The 15,533-nt window shown below is 41.9% G+C and overlaps 1 protein-coding gene across 1 annotated transcript in view; it reads right to left on the bottom strand.

Moving 5' to 3' along the window:
* sh3rf1 (SH3 domain containing ring finger 1) overlaps positions 1-14,194 on the bottom strand; it is a 51,114-nt gene extending 36,920 nt beyond the window's left edge. The window contains exons 1-2 of the mRNA XM_053645391.1: positions 12,975-14,194; positions 10,730-11,201 (exon numbers count right to left, since the gene is read on the bottom strand). Of these exons, the coding sequence (XP_053501366.1) occupies positions 10,730-11,080 (351 nt within the window). The 5' untranslated portion in view covers positions 11,081-11,201; positions 12,975-14,194. The remainder of the gene's footprint in view (positions 1-10,729; positions 11,202-12,974) is intronic.
* Between the last annotated feature and the right edge of the window lie 1,339 nt (positions 14,195-15,533).

Here is a 15,533-nt window from a genome sequence, read left to right on the forward strand (position 1 = left end):
AGGATGTTTTCCAAGCAGACATTGCCTCTTACGTTTCTGTCAGAGTGTCTGCCAAATGCTGTAAATGTCAACGAGAACACCATGTGTGACCAAGATGATTCACTGTGGAGAACCTAACTGCACGATTTACTCGAATTTCAAATGCAATGAGAGACAATATGGTGGCGTCTCGATACGACACATTTTCAATACAGCAAAACAAACGCTGCCTGAATATGCGTCGTCTTATAAAAATACAATAACTGAAGTGCAATAATTACACAATCAGTACGTTTACCTCGACAACATTAATCCGATATTAACCCGATACTCTGATTAAGAAACTAGCATGTAAACAGCGATTATTGATGACCTTAATCCGACTAAAGTCGTACTCGAAGTAAACACAAATGGAATTAAGACGTGTGGAGTGTTCCTGTTTTAGTCGCATTATCGACGTGTATTACAGACGTGTACACACCTTAATCACACTATTAACGTCGTGTGGGAGTTTTGCCCCTTCAGGAAGCCACTTCTGCAGGCTTGGTTCAGTTTCATTATCATGAGGGATGAGCGATTTATCCTTAAAACTATATCATGTTTCATGGTATTTTTTTTTGTAGTAACGATATAAATGATGCAGTGGTGGCTCAGTGGTTAAAGGCTCTGGGTTACTGATCAGAAGGTCAGGAGTTCATATCCCAGCCCTGCCAAGCTACCACTGTTTACCCTTGACCCTCAATTGCTCAGTTGTATAAAGGAGATAAATGTAAGTCGCTCTGGATAAGGGCGTCTGCCAAAATGCAGTAAATGTCATGTAAAACGGCGAGATGAAAATAGTAAACATTCAACACTATCTTCTGGCTTGTCTCATTTTCTGGTCGGTGTTTTTTGTTTTTGTTTTTTATTGCTTGAACTGGTGGAACAAATCTGATGCGTTTCCACCGTTTGTGGATCGCAGACGTTTGCTTCACATCTGAACTTCTGTATCTGAACCACTTCCTTATTACGGAGGAAGCTCCTTTTCGGGGGATTAATTCTTCTTCCTCATCTGTACGCCTCTGCTGTTGCTCATTAACTTACTATTTCCCTAGCCTTATTACTCATTGACACTGGTCAAATATGAAAGCTGAACCGGTATCAGGGTTTTAAAACGATACACTCTAGCAACATGCTTCCACTTAAGCAGGCTCGGTCGACCCTCTCAGTACACGCTCGGCCCACGCTACCGATAGCCTGAAGTGCTCATTCGAATACGGCGCGCTAATTATTAATAGAAACTTGCACAAAAGACTAATAAAAAACACGTAGCTAAATGCAATGCAGCTCATCAGTGGTAATTAATTACTGAGGCAGAAATCACAGCGTTCAGATAAATAGCACACCATAACATTCCCTGATCCTAAATTAGGTGTTGGCGTCAGTGCTCAGCTCTCCAAAACAACCCCTTTCAAGGTTTCTACGGCAACAGGTAGTCAGCAGTGATGTTATTATGGGGTGGAGAGCAAGGAAAGCCGTGTTTGGTTGCAGGGTGGAGACGGGCGATGACGGCCTAATGAGGTTAAAAAGGTTAGCTGTACAAACTTTATCAGAAAGCACACACACACACACACACACACACACGTGTGCACACGCGCACACACACACACTTATTGTTTTGAAATGTTAGAGCAGGCCGTTATCTCTCTGTGGATCGATTAGAGGCCGTGTATTTGTTTTTATGCCACTCTAATCTGTCACGGGAAGTCTGCTGAAAAGGACACATCAAGAGGCAGTGACCCCCCCCCCCCCCCCCAAAACACACACACAGTTGATTAGTGGTGTTTCAGCACTGACTGCTGAAGTCCTAGGCCACACACAGTGCTGGATCACTGACAGTTCAGAACATTTCAGTTACACAGCATAATAATGCATAATCACGCGAGAGAGAGAGAGAGAAAGAGAGAGAGACAGAAGGAAATGAACTGATTTTGCAAGCGAGACCAACAAAGAAAGAAGGAGCAAGACAGATAGAAAGCAAGTGGGAGACGGGGGGGGGGGGGGTCGGGCAGAGACACAAAAGGGAGAACATCAGAAAAGAGAGAGACAAATGGCCAGAACGACAGAGGGTGAACGTCAGAAAACAAAAAATGAAATGCATGAGAGTGAGAGAGAGAGAGAGAGAGCGCACGCGAGACAGACTGAAAGAAATTAATTGAATTCAAAGAGAGAGAGACAGAAAAATAAAGGCAAAATGAAATACGAGAGAGAGAGAGAGAGAGAGAGAATTGAATGGAAGCACAGTGAGTGTATTGAGTGAGACGTGTTAAATCCTGCTCAGTGTTTAGAAGTTACTGATGCACTGCTGTGTCACTTCTAATGTGAAAACGACTTTCTGATATGTGTAAGTTACACTGCTGCGAGTCAGGAGTTTCCCACTCTGCTGATAGCAGTTTAACACACACACACACACACACACGTTTGTGTGTGTGTGTGTGTGTGAAAAATGTAATATGAACTTTAATTATTCTGTTTCCCTATCTCTTATGTTCAGACACACACACCCACCCCATCCCCGGGGCACAATATTATGAAATAAAGAACTGGTAGTCATGGCTACAGTGGTATCACCTCATTGATGTCTCCCCTCTTGTGAAATGTAACCACTGGGTAAAGATGCATGCATGCAAACACACACACACGGGATGTAAATTTTTCTAAGAGTACAGTCAGTGTTTTATCTGCACACTTAACTCGTTTTGTGTAGCATTAAATAAAACCCTAGTGCTGCTGTTTTCCTGTCACTTTACAAGCAAGACTCCATATTGTGATGTCGAATATCCCGGAAGTGTCTTCTGGCACGGATAATTTTACAATCTCACCCGCCGCTGATAGAAACTTCAAAAGGCATTTAAGGAAAGGACAAACTGAGGGTGTTGGAAGATCAATTATCCTAAGAAAAAAAAAAAAAAAAAAAAAAAAAAAAAAACTTCATACGGTGAGTAATGGGGCTGACCCGCACATCCTCACTCACACACACATCTTTGGGAAATCATCCTTTTTGTTCCGCATGACTTCCTGTGAGCAGCTGAAAGGGGGGTGGGGGGTGGGGGGGGAAATGATGAAAGACTGAGCACAATGAAGTGAAAAGAAAAAAACCCCCAATAAAACAAGTGCTGCAAGGACAAAGGTGATTAAAAATAAGAAGTCAAAAATGAGTGGATGACTGTGTCAGAAACAGCAAGAAGGTCCAAGAGCGAGGAACAGCTTGATCCTATGTTTGTGTGTGTGTGTGCGTGTGTGTGTGTGTGTGTTAAGTGTAGGCTTGCTTGCAGGGCTTTGGCCTTAACAAGGGGCTGCCATGACACAGGCTCGGGTCAGCCAGGGGTTCTTGCGGCATGAATGATGTCATCACAAAGGGCCAGTGTGAGTCAACGCGGCTTGGCCGGTCACGGGAGCCAGCGTGGGAGGCGTTTATACACACTGGGGCACAATAAACAGCGGCCTGACTGAGTGTATTAAAAGCCTGACCAGCTAACGCCACAGAAGTGCGCGCGCGCGCACACACACACGCACACTAATATATATATATATATATATATATATATATATATATATATATATATATATATATATATACACACATACATACATTATATATATATATATATTATATATATACACATACATATACATATATATATATATATATATATATATATATATATATATATATATATATATATATATATATACATACACACACACACACACACACACACACACACACACACACACACACTTCCAACCAGACTCCGGAAAGAGGAGTCAGAATCAGAGAAGAAAGACTTCACACATCAAAGAGAGGAACTGCAGGATTTAGCCGAGAGCTCCTGGAGAAGCTCGTCTCCTGACACTGAACAAAACACAGCCACCGATGGACATTTCAGGAATCTTTCTAGCTCTGTCTCTGTGTGTGTGTGTGTGTGTGTGTGTGTGTGTGTGTGTGAGAGAGAGAGAGAGAGAGTGAGAAAGGTTATAAGAGTATGCGTGCTGGGGTGGAGGAGCAGGACAGCGGGAATGAGTGACAAAAGCAGAAATAAAAATCTGAACAAATAAATATATTACATACACGTTATATATATATATATATATATATATATATATATATATATATATATATATATATAAAACGTGTATGTAATATATTTATTTGTTCAGAGATATATATATATAATGTGTGTGTGTGTGTGTGTGTGTGTGTGCACAAATGGATTTAACTATTAACTCCCCAGTTTCAGATGTCCTCAATATACCTTTAACTTACAGTATGGTAACTCCGCCTTCTTTTCAGTCAGACACCTTAAACCAATCACAGTGACTGTGTGAGCATCGAAAAAAAAAACATCCTATTTACTAAACAGTGAGTTGGTTAAGAATTGTACTCTCTCACGACTGGCTTCAAGCCTGTTATATCACAATGCTACTGAATTCTTGATTCTGATTGGTTAGAAGGTGCTGTAGTAGAAGTAGTACTGCTGTATAATCACAGGTTTATATTTATCCTATTATGCGATCTTTCTATAGTAATGGCTCATTTCACAAAATGTACACTTTTCTGGTCACCAGCTTCAGAATCTTGATGGCTGGAATCTGATTGCCAGTCCACCTTTATATGTGCAGATTTCCATCAGAATGTATAATAAATAAATAAATAAATAAATAAAATTAAACCCTTTGTACAGTTAACTTTGTTTGAGAAAGAAACAACTGTTAATAGTTGCTACAACTTAAATGACCTGGAACTAACTTCTTTCTTTAATTAATAAAATTGATTAAAATTTTTTTTTAAAAAGACACTTTGGCAAATTACTGTCGTATAAGAAGGATTAGAAGTCTTCGGGACATACTGTTACAGTAAAATGGTCTTTAGGGTGCGGATGGCATTACACCGCTCCTAAACACCCCATATTACTTTTTTTGTTTGTTTGTTTATACTCTTATTCATAATCTAAACTTTTAATATGGTAAAAAAAAAATTCCTCGTTGAATAAAATGGTGTAGCAGATGTTGAGTTAGTAGGCTGTGATTATGGATACACAGGACGTGCGCATCCGCATTTGCAATACTGGTATCAGTGCTGCTAGAATCTTCAACCATCGCCAAGTTCAAAAAGGGAAAATCAAAAAAAGTAAAAAAAAAAAAAAAAAAAAAAAAAAAAAAAAAAGGGGGGGGGGGGTTATCAATTCCTATTGATATTTAAATTATTTTGTACACCTTGGTGACTAGGAACAGGAAATTCTTCAACCATGCCTTCCTGTTTCACAGGGGTATAAATATGAGGTTACACACAGGTAAAATTCCCTTAGTCATTCATAACAATGGGTAAGCCCAAGGAATATAGCTGTGACGTGCAGCAAAAGGTTGTTGAGCTTCACAAAATGGGAAGTGGCTATATAAAGATAAAAGAAAATAGCACAAGCATTGAAAATGCCCGTTTCCACCATAAGGGCAATAATTAAGAAGTTCCAATCAACTGGAAATGTTATGAATCAACCTGGAAGAGGACATGTGTCTATATCGTCTCAACGCACTGTGAAAAGAGGATGGTTCGAGTGGCCCAAAAATCTCCGGGGGGGTGTCAAAGAGTAGATTTCTCTCTCCCACACATGACTCCTGACCCCACACACTTATGACCTTTCACCCGACTTTTGACCCCCAGCTGCGATTTCTTTGTGGGGTTCATCTGGGGCGCCTCGGCTGAGAGGGTCCAAAATGTCTTGTTTTAGCAATCAATAAGAAGATTACAGCAGATTATATCATCAGCATTTAACAAACGCACTTCGTTATACTTTACGCCTATCCACATGTGACAACAGTTAGATTCTTCAGATTAGACTGAAAGATTTGCAGTTAGAGAAATATTCCAGTGTTTTTTTTTTCCAACCTCATCTTTGTATGTAGTGTGATCGGTTATAAAGGATGTACTGTATAAGGGAAGTCACTGCATGCAATAAGTGTTTAAAATGCACAATTATATAGTCAGCTTCGGAATTTATCTTACTCTAGAGCTGTCTACCGGATCTCCCTGAACAAGACGAAAATGCATGCGTTGTTACTCTACACCTATGCGTATGTAGATGTGTACTTTTCTGGCCACAAGCTTCAGAATCTTGAAGGCTGCATTTTGATTGGCTCTCCGTTCTCCACTTCCATGTGAAAGCAGGTTCACAGAGGTTTGTTTGAAGCGGTCAGTAGTGATTAATCAGTCCGTACAGGATTTCGGCCAAAAATTCAGCCAGAAAAAGCATTTTGTTATACTCCACACCGAGGCGTTTTGTACACTTTTCTAGCCACAAGCTTCAGAATCTTGGAGGTTGTGATTTGATTGGCTCTTCTGCACTTTGCATGCAGGGAAACCAAAAGAGCCAGGATAGTTGCTGGACTGAAGTTTCCTAGAATCCTGTTTTAAATGTTAAAAAGACTACACGAGAATTGTTTGCTGACAGGCTACAGTCAGTCAGTATCAGTCAGCTCGTGGCCATGAGGAAACGTACCAGACTCTTTAGTGAAGCTCAATAGGGATAAATTCACACACTTAAAATCTGTATCCTGCGTTTATAGGTTTCTGTAAAGCTGCTTTGAGACAATGTCCATTGTTACATACAGTGCTATACAAATAAAACTGAATTGAAGGCTAGAAGTCTGGGTAATGCAGAACTAAAACGATCTGAATTTCCAATAATTGGATTAAATGCCTATGGATTGCGTGTGAGGGGAACAGTCTGTTAAAGTAAAACCAGCAGTTCGGTTTTGTCTCACACTAACAAAAGGTGACCCTTGAGCATGTTTGGTCAGTAAATAAGTCTTTCACACGTACACGCACTTCCTTTTGGTTCTGTGAGCGCAATATACTGTTGGTTTTTCTAACTGCAGTACACTGAGCCATGGTGTCGGGGTGACATTTGGTCCTCGGGCCATTTCATTCCATCTCTCTCTCCAGCACTGCTTCCAATTCCCTTCATGTCTCCAGCCCCCTCCCCATCCCTTTATGGACTTGACAGCTGGGTATGTCAGTGGAGCGTCACACCATGTGTGGCGGGAGCCTCGTTAGTGAGAGCTCCGTCTATCCGTCACGTTAAATGAGACACAAAGAGATTGACAAGGATGGAGGTTGGGAGCAAACGAAAACGCGGAGAGATCAAACAATACGAGCCACATCAGTGCGCTGTAATCTCGCTCAGCTGGTCCACTGCAGCAGAGAGACCAAGAGCTTCTTAACTTGTAACAGGTGTCTCCTAATGCGTTAGCCTTCATATACATAGACATTTCCAATAGCGGACGACCGATTTTACTGATAACTAAGTTCTAACCGATTAATCAACCGACAGTTTTAAAAATGGATACTGAACGAAACAGAACACTCAAAGTAAAATACTGCTGAACTTTATTGCAGAAATAAACAGTACTGACTGTACCATGAAAATGTACAGTACTTTTTTTAATGAAATAAATACATCAAATATTAATAAATATTAAAGTAAATAAGAAGATATACATCCAAACTGAAAACCAAAACGTAACACCAAATAACAAATAAAAAGAGAGACATCCAAAATGAAACAAAAAACACTTCAAATAACGCAACAAAATTTGTCAGCGATACGTTTTTATTTCACCTCTAGAGGCCGCTCTCGTACTGCATAATGACAGCGGACCTTTCTCGGCCACTCCCACGACGCATGCGACTATCGGTGTGGATTTTTGCAGATAACCGATAGTCGCAGCAATCCGTTATCGGCAAAACCGATCAATCGGTCGACCTCTAGTATACAGCAACCAGACTAATATATATAGCATCTCACTCTACACATAAACTGAGAAGACATTTCCACCGTTTACACTTGCTCATGCGTCTTACGCATCACGATTAGACCTGGAGATGAAAAGAATCGCAGTTAAACGCACCAAAGCATATCAAAATCCGACCGCTTAACCTAACTACAGGAGGTCTGAGATGTATTAGTTTGATGTTATAAAAAGGTGTGTACGTACGTTCGTTTAAACCACATGACAGCCGTCGCCTCACCAATACATTATGCGTTAGGTGATAATGCGGGTACATCAACGAAGCACATCAAACCACCGGAAACGAGAACGACCCGAAGTCGTTCATAACGAGCCGATTTGCACGATCGGTGCAATGCGGTGATCGGATGCTCATCCGAATCTCACTTGTCTGCAGGTGTAAAAGCAGGAAGCTATCCAGATACGAAACAGAGGAAGAAACAGAGTCCAAGTACGAACGTGCGTGTGTGTGCATCCTAAACACAACAGCAAAGAGCTCCATGAAAGGAGCCCATGCGCATACCTGAGGCCCACAGCTTCCCTAAAGACACAAAGCATTTTGCTGCATCGCCGCTAGCTCACACTCACACACACATCCAAGGGAAACATGAAGAGATTAAACTCTAAAGCTGCCAGTTCAACACAGTGCATTCAGAGCGATTTGTGCTTCTGTTGAAATAAAAGCACATTTTATCGATATTGAAAGCAGGTAACACTGAAAAGTGCCTTATCCTGGCACACACTCAGCTCATTTCAATTGCGACGGAGCCAAAAGTTGGTTGTCGCCATGTTCCTGCAGTCAACAGATAAGTAACCACACTAATCTCTCTCTCTCTCTCTCTCTGTGAGTGTGTGTGTGACCCTGCTGCATTTCCTCACAGCTTCTGTAGGGTGGAGGGCCAGAATTAGAAGTTCCCTGGCCGTTCAAAGCGGCAATATCAAGCACCGACGCAGGAAGCAGGTATTGTCCGGTAACCTGGTCAGTAAATCCATAAGGGCCGAAAAGGCCGTAACCCGACACCCGATAGATGGCTTGAGGAGAAAAGGCTACAAAAAGCCGTCAAACTGAATCTGACCGGAACAAAAGTGCCGATGACTAAGACGGTAACGCGAGCAGGAAAACGAGGCTTGATTATAGGGACATCTGTGTTTTGGTCACAGTTCAGACCAAAAGTAAGACCGATGAAAAGACAAAACAAAAAAACAAAACAACCTGCTGTCATGACGACCATGTAGGTTCATCACAACATGAGCGAGAACACCTCGCCGCAAACTTATAATAGAAGCACACACACACACACACATACACACACACACACACACACACACACACACACACACACCATTATGTGCACCCATAACAACGAGTATGCTTTTTCCCTTTGTCTCTGATTTCTGCATGTGCCTGCAAGCACACGTACGATAAGATCCAGTTAATACTGTTTCACTTGCCATGAAAGAGCACTGAAGAACTGTAACATGATGCAATCAGGGCTCTCTCTCTCTCACACACACACACACACGTGTCATTTGGATATGGCAAGTCGCGGCAGAAAGATTAAGGTGAAAATGACCTTTTTTTAAGTGACCTTTTTTTTTTTTTTTTAATCATAGCATTAAAGTAAACCGTTAACATGAAACGTTATTCCATCAACCTCCTGTTCTAAAATTTCCTGTTTAACATCCTGACATGGCCACGTGGAGGTGTTTATTTAGCATTTATGGAGTAAAGGACTCTCCAGTCTCACCACGAGAGTCAGAACGTTCTACACATTGAGAAAGACTTCGGGACTGACGAGTCTGCGCTTTCCGGGTTCCTGCTAACAGGACAAGCTGTGGTTTCGAGGCTCATGAGGAAACGACCGTTTATCGCTCAGCCCGTTGTCGGGCGTTTTCCTGTAACAGCGCGACCTGTTAAAGTACATTGAAACGTGCAGCGTTATTCAATGTGTTGATGTAATTTCCGCTGAAACGAGAAGTCAGGGCGGGATGTATCGAGTGGCTCCTTCCCTTTTTTTAAAATAGCCAATAGGGGAGCCAATTCAGTTGACCTCAGCCCGGGCTAAGCCGTACTCAACATTAATTACCATGATTTTTTTTTTTTTTTAATCATGTTGGGGGTGGGACACTTCAGATTCTAGAGAGCATTTGATTGGACAGAAAATCTGATGAGAAATTCTGCTGAAGTGCAGAATGATGTCATCAAGATTGTTGATCCGTATTTGGGGAACAGAAAGACTGTATATTTTGAATACATGTATCTAGATTATAAATAACCTCAAGGCGAACATGTTCATACTAAAAAGACATTTCATTGGGACTTCTTAATAAAAAAGATATATATTTTTTTTAAAGCTGGGTTGCTACAGTCCAACAATCAGCGGTGTGTTTTGAAGTTGTTTTTGTTTACATCTCAACAAGTCATTTAGTCGTGTTCCATCATAACTGTAGTAACTGTAATTAGCTGTCTCAGAGCTACCGATGCTGGTTGTGGCTTTAGTGTAAAGGCATTTAACTGCTACTGATGTTTTACTAAGTTCTGGTTACTGTCTTTGCTTTTGAGCTCACACATAAACTGGGAACTCAGCCTGGTGCGATATTTGTTCAGATATTAAAACTTCTAGCACTCTGAGTTTTATTTTTAGTCACCTGTACACACAGTATGTTTAAAGACTTTGGTGAGGTCATTTCATAGAAAGCCACCAATTTCTGTAGAGACAGCAAATGGCCTCTCTTGTAGGCCAAACACACAGGAATTCCCAGTCGGGTGGAAGCCAACCACCTGCCTGACTCACCGATTCCAATACAATTCAAACAGCAACCAGCTTGAACCCTGTGGAGAGCGCTTCTATAGATGGTGAATGCAGCTGGATTGAGGAGAAAAAACAAAAAAACAAACAAACAAAAAAAAAACTCAACTCACCCTGACCGCAGTGCTTTTGGTCTGAGCTCTTTGGGGCTGCGCTCCTGGGTTTGCATGCTCTCTAACCCCCCCGCCAGCCAAGCCATTGGTACAACCCGTGCCTGCTCGCCAGGGTCGTTGCTTGATGCCGTCGAGCAAGCGCACGAGGAGGATGTTGCTGGGCAACTCGTCCACGCCGCTCTCCACGAGCGTGCGACATTCAGGGCATCGCAGCTCGCCACGCGATCCCACGATGCCGAGCAGGCAGCGGCGGCAGAACGTATGCTGGCACGGCAGGACCTTGGCGGTGGCGTCCAGCCGTTCTAGGCACACCGGGCACTCAAGCAGATCCAGCAGGGCCGATTCGTCCATTGTTCACTCCAACTGGCCTCTCGGATGAGACAGACACATTTTTTGGTGCGAGAGTGTCGAGGTTCACCTCAGCTCTCATGTCACTCCCATACCACGACCATTGTTGCGTTATTACCAGGCACTGCAAGGAGACAGGAATAAAGTGGCAATGTTACAGGAACAAAGATACACAGACTTGGATGCAGTAAAGATACATTTAGTCCATTAATTACAGAGACGAACAGCGATGCAGTGAGAAGTGTTGCTGCGTCACAGCTCCAGGATCCCTGATTGCACCACGGATACTGTCTGTGTGGCGTTTCTACATATGAACCCCCTGTTGGGTTCTTCTGGGTTCTTCTGGGTTCTCCGGTTTTGCCAGATGGGCAGGTGGATTGACTATACTAAATACGTGTACATGTAAATGCGATAGACTGACATCCTGGAATTCAGGATGTATCCCCACCTTATACCCAGTATTCCCGGGATAGACTCTGGATCCACTGTTACTCTGACCAGGATGAAGCTGAACGAATGAATGAACGAATGAATAGATTAACCCGAATAAAGAAATTTAGTCCGCATTAACAGGTCACAATCCAGTAAATATCCCTCCTCCACCGCCATACGAACTTCAACTGTTTGTGCTTCTAACGAGGTACGATATCGGATACTCTGTGGAATGTAGTGTGTTTAGGGAAAACTCCATCATCAAAACAAAAATAATCGCTTGAACACCTCAGCGAGAGTCAGATTTCAGCCGGCGAGAGAAAACAACCTTCCAGACCTGCGAAACCCATTCTATTAGCATTAAAAGACCTCCTCAAACAAAGGACCTTATAGCATGTTACAAAAATCACCGGTACCCAGCCAACAGGCAGACAAAAGGCTAACACACACACACACACACACAAGTGTGTGAGCTGGCAGCTGGTGAGACGAGTACACGACCAGCATCAAATCAATTCTTACCTAAACCACATAGATTACTATGAACACATTGAAAAAGTGTGTGCGAATATAATGGCACCTCATGTAGTGTACTAGTTTTAAATACATTATAGGACAGGATGTTGTTTATGAAGTCTTAAAAAAAACAACACATTCATTCATTCATTCATTCATTCACCTTAATCTGTGACTCAGCACTATTAAAAAAAATATCAAATTAAAAACTGAGAAAACTTTTACATCTTTTCCTGCCTCAAAGATGAACACAATGTCCCTTTAAACTGCTCAGCTTGGTAAAACATTCCTTCTCCCTCTGCATTTCACAAGCACCAATACACACACACACACACACACACACACTACACTACAGTTAGAAATTAAATAGAGAAGTATATACTATAAAGCTTTATTGAAAGCTCTACTTTGGCCATTCATGTTTCAAAAAATCTTTGTAGGAAGCTTCCTGGAGGCGCTTTTTAAAGGCTCCGGCGAGGAGACGAACCGAAATCCGAAAAAAGCCGAATATTCACGAGGGCTTTCTTTTACACACGCGAAGTAAACATAAACGGATAATAAGTAACCGAGGCTGTAATATGTAGTTAGCGTTAGAAAAAACACACAACAGTCTTGTTCCCAGGCTATCATTAACCAACCTTGTTTCCGTGCAACGTTACGAATGTAACCAGAAACAAAACTTCATCTAGAGTAAACAAACATAAACAAAAACAAACAAAACAAACAAACAATAAGGACAGATCTAAAATACAAGGGCAATTTTAAACTTTGCCGCAATATCACATGCTTTTTCTCTTAATACAGCTGAAGTGTCTCTCTCACTCTCTCTCTCTCTCACACACACACACACACACTTACTACATGACTTTGATATCCCAAATCCCTAAGTACTAATTCAGTTCCATGAGTATAACTTCTAGAACATTCTTTTTTTTTTTTTTTTTTTTACCTTAAACACGGCCTCTCCTTCTGTCCTTCTTCTCCTTCCCTCCTCCTCTTCTTCCTCTTCCAGGAACAGTCGCTTTCCGAGTTAAAACTGGGAAACTTGGGAAAAGGAAAAGGAAAAACGAGCCTGAAATCTCGATCCTGGAGTCGAACCAGACGTTTACATGTTCACATCCGGGGTCCTGAGGTCAGAAATAAGTGGGTCTACTTCACTGCTGTATTTGTTGATCCGAGTCGGAGAGCTTGTGTTTGGAATAGTTTAAGGAAAACAAGGGAAAAGCCAGAGCACCGAGACCCCGCCGCGTCCAAGCGCCATGATCAACTGAGTTGATGTTGTGGGACACGCAGACATGTGAGAAGGTCTGTCAGGCGGGAGGGAGGATTTAAAAAAAAACAAAAAGAAACAACAATAATTTATTTATTTATTTTTAAAGCAGGCCAGTCTTGTTTTCAACGCGACACGAAATGTTTATATGAAAAACAAACTCGTTAGTTTCGGAAATGTTTACATTTTTCTAAGTATACTGAAGTAGCTGACGTTGTACAAGGGAAAAGAAACTGCTGTGTTGTCCAGATTACATTCTGGAAATATTTAGTTTGTAGTCTCCGCCCACTTCGATTGAGACACTGCTTCAGGTTGTGACGCAAATGCAGACGCAAAGGCTGCGTCTTAAATCGCATACTATAACAGTACCTACTGCGTTCAATTCAGGACCTGCTTCATTAAATTCAGGACCTACTGCGTTCAATTCAGGACCTACTGCTTTCAATGCAGTACCTGCTGCGTTCAATTCAGGACCTGCTGCATTCAATTCAGTACCTTCTGCATTAAATTCAGTACCTACTGCATTCAATTCAGTACCTACTGCATTCAATTCAGTACCTATTGTGTTCAATTCAGTACATACTGCATTCAATTCAGGACCTGCTGCATTCAATTCAGTACCTACTGCTCGGCCGTTGATACATTGCGTACTAATCAGTATAAGTGGTAAGCATGAATACAATCCGTACGTACTATGGGGCACACAATCTGATGGCTCTTCCGCGCCAGTCCCATGAATAGAATCCCTCACAACAGCACAAATATGCAAAACAAGTGTTGTCTCAAGCACACCTGATGCAAGTAATCAAGTGCTTCATTAGTTGCACCAGGTGTGCTTGAGCTGGAACACATGAAATACCTGAACTTCCAGGGACAGAAAATGTATGAAATACCTGGACAGGGCAGAAAAAGGAAGCTATCAATGGCTGCAAGCAGATTTCTGAAGACCTGTAGCAAGACTTGGTGGCAACAGGCACTGAGGTTTCAGTGAGCACAGTAAGGCAGGTACTAAACGCAGAAGGTTTCCATGCCAGAACTCCAAGACGTACACCACTTCTGACCCAAAAGCATAAGAAAAGTCGCTCAAAATCATATAAATAAGCCACAGAAGTTTTGGGATTCTGTTCTGTGGAGCGATGAAACAAAACTGGAACTTTTCAGCACGATGGATCAGCGGTATGTCTGGAGGAAGAAGAATGAAGAAAGAACACTCTGTCCGCAGTCAAGCATGGTGGTGGCTCGGTGATGCTCTGGGGCTGCTTTGCATCCTCTTGCACTGGAAACATGCACCGTGTGGAAGGTGAGATGGATTCATTGAAGTATCAGGAAATCCTAGGAGAAAACATCATGCTGTCTGTGAGGAAGCTGAAGCTTGGGCGTCATTGGACATTCCAACAGGACGATGATCCCAAGCATACCTCAAATTCCACCAAGGCTTGGTTGCAGAAGAAGTCCTGGAAGATTCTACAGTCCCATCACAGTCACCTGACTTGAACCCCATAGAAAATCTCTGGTGGGATTTGAAGAAGGCGGTTGCAGCACGCAAACCCAAGAATATTAATGAACTGGAGGCAATTGCTCATGAGGAATGGGATAAGATTCCTCAGGAACGCTGCCAGAAGCTATGCATCTCATTTGCAGCAGGTCATAACAGCAAAAGGGTGCTCTATTAAGTACTAGAGATGCTTGCCATGAAGGGGTTGAATAATTTTGAAATTGGAGAAGTCATTATAAGTTGCATTTTCAGTTGAATTTAGGGAAACCACTTGAAGCGTTCATTGTGTTGAACTATTTCAATTGCTTTTGTTTGATTTGTTCATTGCAAACAGCTGAAAGTCTGTACATTTTGACAATAAACCTGATTTGCAATGGGGGTTGAATCATTTTGATTGCAACTGTACATTTTGAGTGGGTAGCAAAAGAGTATGCAAGTACTGGGACATACTAACCAGTCCCTCCAGGATGTCATGATTTTGCGATCGCAGAAATTAACATAAAATTATGCAAACTCCGCAATATTCGGAGGAGCCTGCAATTTTTCAAAATTAATGCAGATTTTCCGCAGATTTGGGCCAAGACGTGTCATGTGACATCATCACAATGCACACTCAGCCAAAGCCCTCTTTGATTCATGTGCATCAAACATGAGTACATCTAAAAGGTCTCGTTTACCAACAAGCATCACTGTGAAAGACAAGTTCTTACAATTGCAATTTCCTGCAATTACAATTTTGCCGA

This window comes from Ictalurus furcatus, chromosome 2 (assembly GCF_023375685.1).
Source record: "Ictalurus furcatus strain D&B chromosome 2, Billie_1.0, whole genome shotgun sequence".
NCBI classification, from domain to species: Eukaryota; Metazoa; Chordata; class Actinopteri; order Siluriformes; family Ictaluridae; genus Ictalurus; species Ictalurus furcatus.